Source organism: Otolemur garnettii, unplaced genomic scaffold (genome assembly GCF_000181295.1).
Source record: "Otolemur garnettii isolate 467f Iridium unplaced genomic scaffold, OtoGar3 scaffold00003, whole genome shotgun sequence".
Taxonomy (NCBI): Eukaryota; Metazoa; Chordata; class Mammalia; order Primates; family Galagidae; genus Otolemur; species Otolemur garnettii.
Window position 1 is genome coordinate 43,885,335 of NW_003852398.1, and position 6,603 is coordinate 43,891,937.

General features: G+C 42.8%; 1 protein-coding gene across 3 annotated transcripts in view; it reads left to right on the top strand.

Moving 5' to 3' along the window:
• ACSL6 (acyl-CoA synthetase long chain family member 6) overlaps positions 1 to 6,603 on the top strand; it is a 57,203-nt gene that overhangs the window by 40,882 nt on the left and 9,718 nt on the right. For all 3 annotated transcript variants that reach the window (XM_003782217.2, XM_012807235.1, XM_003782218.2), the window contains exons 16-19: positions 532 to 620; positions 1,336 to 1,452; positions 4,966 to 5,109; positions 6,026 to 6,127. In XM_003782217.2, coding sequence (XP_003782265.1) covers positions 532 to 620; positions 1,336 to 1,452; positions 4,966 to 5,109; positions 6,026 to 6,127 — 452 coding nt within the window. The remainder of the gene's footprint in view (positions 1 to 531; positions 621 to 1,335; positions 1,453 to 4,965; positions 5,110 to 6,025; positions 6,128 to 6,603) is intronic.

Below are 6,603 nucleotides of genomic sequence, written 5' to 3' on the forward strand. Positions count from 1 at the left end.
GATGAAATGTAGACTCTCAAGACTTCTCCTAGACCTACTGAACCAGAATCTATAATTTAACAAGATTTCTAGGTGATTCCTACACACATTAATCAATAGTCTGGGGACTAGAGGAAAAGCAATGATTTCTATATTTTATGATCTCCAAACCAAGACTTGTGATGACAATGGGAGAAATGTTTCAATGTGGGCACTGTTATAAAAAATCCTGACCATGTGATTGGTGTGGATATAAGCCCTTCACACCACCTAAGGCCCCTGTGCAGGTTGAGGCAAGGCCTACAGGGTCTGCCCTGCCCTTTAAGACTCAGATATAAAACAAAGGCCCAGGTATAAGTTGTCCTTTGCTTTCCCCAGAACTTTGTTTTATCATCAATGCTTGCCAGTGACAAATGGCCCTTCTAAAGATGCCTTGCTTTCCATTCATAATTCTCCATTTTAACCACTCTGGGGTTTTACAGGGCATGGATCATCTTTTATGTTGCAACTGATCTGAACACTAACAAATGCTGTCTTACTCTGGTGTTTTAGGGCATGTAGGGGCACCACTGCCTTGCAATCACATCAAGCTTGTTGATGTCGAAGAACTGAACTACTGGGCCTGCAAAGGAGAGGGAGAGGTAAACTTAAGGGTTTAGACATTCACATCTGTGGATGCTACACATAATGAGTAGAAACAGACAAAAACAGTTGGGATGGAATTGTTTTCCTTTTACCTATGTATAAAATTATTTTAAATTGCTGATTAATTTGACTCAACTAAACTCAGCATATTCTCTTCCTGTTTATGAGGCAGCAAACTTCCAGTGCTGGGACTGGACTGCTCTAAATTCCAAATCAATATTTGGAATTCATAAACATTTTTTAAAACTCCATTTCCCCCTCCAACTGTCATGATCTGTAGATGGGGAAGATAGAGCTGGCCTATGCTCGTTCATTCTGTGGGAGTGAATGGGAAGGCTGGTAAAGAAACAGGAGACTCAAGCATCTCTGGTAGAATCAAGCAGCTATCAATATCTGTGATGAGACCCCATTGAGTGTGTTACAAGGCAGCATGTGGACAAGGCTGGGGGGCTCCTGAGGAAGAAGAAAAGGCAGAAGCCTGGATGGCCAGAGCAGGGAGGAAATATGGGGAGGATGCTGCTTGAGACAAGATAGGAGTCAGTTCAGATGGCTGGTTGCTGTTCCTTGTCCTCTGTTTTCATCACTGTCACCCTATGGTGCTGGTCTTCCTGATGGATAGTGTACCTATTCTACATGTGCCTGGTGACAGCCTCCTGTCATTGCATTCCTTATGCTATGGCTAAGAGAAGCAATGGATTTTTGTCTCCACAGATATGTGTGAGAGGACCAAATGTGTTCAAGGGCTACTTGAAAGATCAGGACAGGACAAATGAGGCCTTGGACAGTGATGGCTGGCTTCACACTGGAGACATCGGGAAGTGGCTGCCGGTGCGTATGTTTAGAATGGCGGAGTTGCAGATGTTTTGGTGGTGAGAGGGTGTATGATCTGGGTCATTGAGGCAGACATCTTCTTCATATCCTCCCTGACAATTAGTCACTTAGGAGCATCTCTGGGGACTGGAGCATCTCTTCTCTCCCTCATGAAGGTGAAGAGGCACCTGTGTAGGAGATTGTAGCTGGGGTCTTAGAGATCAATGCCCTATGCTTAATGGTTTTCAGAAAGAGATCTGACTGAGTGGAATCTGATAGTGGAGTTGAAAGAGCAGGGGGTATGTATTTCTGGGAGGTCTGGAAGAGCAGGTCCTGTGAGCACAAAGATGTAGGTCTCCAGCCAACGGGTGGCACTGAGCAGAGAGAAAAGCTTAGAGCTAGGTAGGAGGATATCTAAGCTCTTCTCTGCCAGCAGTTGCTCTTGCAGCCTTGAGCAAAGCCTTATCCCTCCCTTGGGCTTGACCTTGACTTAATTGTAGAATCAGACAGTAAGCCTTCATGGCATTCTTTGGCCATATCCCCTACCTTTTAGCCAAAACCAGTTTGTCTCAGTCTGTCATTTTAAAAATAAGGATAATAACATTGCTTATGTCTATAGTTATTCTTGTGAGGAAGAAATGAGAGTATAGCTATAAAGCACTTAGCACAATGCCTGGCACTTGGGAGACACTTAGATGAATGATTTGACCAGAAAAAGGCTTTGTCATTGACACTGAGAGCAATGCAGCTTACCCCCAGAAACCCCTCCTGTGTCTCTGGGAAGTTGCTAAGGTTTGGGGTGGATGTTTTAAGGTATTAAGCCAGGCATAGGAATGATGAGACCACCCAGAGGCCCTGCGGCCTGGTAAGTGGATGTACTTCTGCTTGGATCTATGCTCTTCCCCTCAGAAACCTTCATGTTTGTAGCAGACAAGGATGTATCCCCAGCATTTGCCGTGGGCCAAGGACTCTGCTCAGGGAAGACCTGCGTCCTTAGACAGTTCCCAACCCAATGTGATTGGCTTGAGCAGGGGGCGCACTCACCTGGGGAAAGGCAGAGTATGACAGGCACCTACTGGATCCAAGTCTCAGAATCTGAGTCATGTTCCAAGGAGAGAGGAGAGCGTGGGAAGGACAGTCAGGGAAGTGTGCAGAACAGAGGCAGTAGGGGTTTGAGGCAATTAATTCCAACCAAAGGTCCATAGGTGTGGGGGAGAGAGGCCAGAGAGGGTCAGTGGGCCCTGGACACCTGCAGAGGGTGGGTTGCCCTGTCAGCTCAGGAAGCTTTAGGCTTCAGGACTCCTCACTTGCATCAACCCCTTTCAAGGCCTTGCATATCATTTCATATTATTTTTCATAAAAAGGGCTTTCAAAATTATAAAAGCTTGAAGCCCCACAAAACCACTGATGCCTTGTAACTTGAATGAACCACCTATAGTTCAAGGGGTTGTGAAGAGCAAATAAACTAATTCATTTAAAACATCCAGTGTTGCAGCCTGAGCACAGAGCCTAAGACAGGCAGGGAGAGGTCTATGAGAGTCCATTTCTTAATAATTTAAATGGTTGTTGAAATTTATTTAAATCATTACAGCTTCTGAGACAAATACTTATTCTTTCTATATATGTATTTCTTGTGTGAAGCAAATCATGCAGTCTTGGCATAATTCAGCTTAACTATGATATTCCTTTTTAACATTTTCCTTTTCTTTTTTATTGAGACAGAGTTTCATTTTATCACCTTTAGTAGAGTGCCATTCACAGTAACCTCAAACTCTTAGGCTTGAGTGATCCTCTTGCCTCAGCCTCCCTAGTGGCTAGTACTACAGGTGTCTCCACAATGCCTGGCTATTTTTAGAGATTGGGTCTCACTCTTGCTTAAGCTGGTCTCAAACCTGTAAGCTCAGGCAATCCACTCACCTCAGCCTCCCAGAGTGCTAGGATTACAGGCATGAGCCACCGTGCCCAGCTAATATTATTTTTCTAAAAATTATATTTAGCCTTTTCATTTATACTCATAAATGAAATTGACCTGTAATTTTCCTTTAATACACAACTCCTATGGTTTTGGTGTCAGCATACTGAATGAGTTGGTGAGTGGTGTTTGTTTGTTTGTTTGTTTCTGTTTTCTGGGAGAGAATGTGCAAAGTTTGATCCATTCTTTAAATTTAGGTATAAATTGTCTATGAAGACAAATTATAAACTTTAAAACTTATTATTTTTTGAAATAATAATAGATCAAGGAAAAGACATAGTCTTTTGATCCAGAAGAACCTGAGTTCCAATATTAGTTCCCCTACCCCCTCGCTGTGTGACTTTGAAGGAGTTAACTGATCTTTCTGATCTTCATTTCCCTCATTTGTAAAATAGAGGTAACAACATTCAGCTAATGGAGTCCATGAGGACCAGAGGAGCTAGTGTAGGGAAGGCACCTGATGTCCAGCCTGGGTTCTGACAAAGCAGAGCCTGCTCCTTTTCCTCTTCTGGACAAATTGCTCTGCTTCTGGTGGATCACACAATTGAAGTAGCCAGCAAGTGGTTTTGATGGGAGAAGGGGGTGGATGTAAGCAGGATTTATGAACAAGGATGGGTGATCCTGCCTGCTAGAGATCCCAGGAGAGGCAAGGAGCAAGGCCATCCCCAGGCGTGAGGTAGGGCAGGATTGAGGAGGATGGTCATGAGCTTCATCTGTGGTATGTCGGATCCCAAGGGGCAAACATATTCAGAGGGTAGCTGGGCTCAGGGTGAATGAGGAGCCAGAAGCTTAGATAGATATAGGAGTGGCCAATAAAGAGAGAACTTGGGGTTATGTCAAGGTGCACTGATGGGAGGGAGGCAAGTACAATACTCAATGGTTGGGCTGAAAGAGAGAAGTCCACCTAATCATCATGGAAACTCAGAAAGGTTGAGGAGAGTAAGGTGTGCACAGGACCTGGAAGCCAATGGTACCAGCACTTATTGCTCGGGGTGTAGTGTGACCTGCCTACTGCAGAGATCCTATAGGAGCCTAGACTTCTGGCACCATCTGGCTTTTAGGTAGCCAAATGATACCAGATCTTTGCTATATTCCCTGGGATAGAGAGGCTGTGAGTAGAGGCAGTAGCTGGGCAAGAGGTCTGTATATGGTTTTAAGGAATGAAACTGAAGATGCCTGTGAGATAAAGGACAATTAGAGCAAGGGCCTGGGTGAGAATGGAGCCCTGGTGGAAAGGAGGTGGGTTCTGACAAGGAAGAGGTGAAGATACCTGCAAGTAGGTGTGCGGGTGGCAGGGGTTACTGCTAAGGAGTAAAACAGTGGGCACTCAAGGCCCAGCAGAGCTTGGATGCCATCAATCTGCAGTATGTAGTATCTTTCTCCAGCTGCACAGCAGCCCTGTAAGAACAGAGACAACAGACTGAAGAGGAGATTGGGGCAGGGTCAGCTGGGTGAGAGGGTAGGTTAGGGCAGTAGTGAAGGGCTATGGCACTGAGAAGTGAGGGGTTCAGGCCTGGGCATGCCATCTTCTTATGCAACTGTTTTGTCCAACTCTACAGGCAGGAACTCTTAAAATTATTGATCGGAAAAAGCACATATTTAAACTTGCTCAGGGGGAATATGTTGCACCTGAGAAGATTGAGAACATCTACATCCGGAGCCAGCCTGTGGCACAAGTCTACGTCCATGGGGACAGTTTAAAGGTGAGGCTCCTGGGCTTCATCCTTTCTACATGCACTGGGCCTACTGAAAAATTCAGATTAAATATTAATCTCCAACACACACCAGGATTCTCCTTTGCATTTTAAATCATGAAAGAATATTCCTTTTTAAAGGAAAAATCTTAATTATTTATAGTTTGGTAAAATGCAGTTAGGCCAAATAAGTTGCTTGAAGTCGTAGTAATGAACATCCCCACTCCTTTTAACTTTTGTTCTACCTACTTTCAAGAGGGTGATGCTAAAGCCAGATTCAGGGTTTCTACCATTTTTATTTTTAAATATACAAATGAACTTTATAGATTAATGGGTATAATGGGTACAGTGTTGCAAATGATGTTGCTAGTCCTAATGGTTTATAGAATTAAATTATTGAGAGGGGATTAATACTTATTTTGCTTTGATATCATTCAGATTTGAAGTCAGAAAGATAATGAATATGTCCCATGATATCAAAGATAGTGAAAATATTTTAAACTCTCATTACATTTATATAATTAAATATCACTTTAAAAATTAAAATATATTCTTCATGAATGTGGATTATATTAATAAAGCAACTTCAAAATGGTCTGGAAATCCTGGGAAACATATGTTTTAGGTCATGGAATTTGAATCATAGAGTTGTTAGATTAGCATCCTAAAGATGTGCTGATATAAGATTGGCATGAAAATCAAAGATATCTATTACTGATTCTTAATACTCCTAAACTTATGTTTTTATAAAGTTAGGGGAATGTATCAGAAAATGAGCCCTCAAGAATATGTGTTTGGCAGAAATGTTTCATAAGCATGTCCTTATTTTTAGAGAAGGGTAGAGTCTAAGAATTTTAATTCTGGACTACAAGTAACCACTTTAAAGGCTTTTGTCATAACTGTTTTCCTTTGGTGAGCACTGTAGGCCTTTTTGGTGGGTATTGTTGTGCCTGACCCTGAAGTCATGCCCTCATGGGCCCAGAAGAGAGGAATTGGAGGGACATATGCAGAGCTCTGCACAAGTAAGGTTAGTGTCTCAGGGCTGTTCCCTCTAAAAGGTTGCTGAATGTTTTAAGAGGGCAGAAAAACTGTAGAGCAATGACATTTGAACTTGTTGGGAATTTCTAATATTATATAGGATGGGAATCTTAAATCAGATATTTATCTTTTCTTATTATTGAATAAACTCATATTTCTTCTTAGAAAGATTAATGAACTATTGAATTTTAGAGTAGAAAGATCACAGAAAGCTTATCCAGCTCTGTTGTTTTGCAGCTTGGAGGAGAGTCTAGGGAAGGGGGTGATTAGCTCAAGGCTACATAGCTGGTTAACAATAGAGTCAGATGTGAGCAGTGGGCTTTCCTACTCACTGGCCATGTTCTTTCCAAATCTAAGGTAGATTTTGTGTCTACTGGGCTTAGAAAGATAGTCATGGAATTAAAAAAGTGGCTCGGCGCCTGTGGCTCAAGTGGCTAAGGCGCCAGCCACGTACACCCAAGGTGG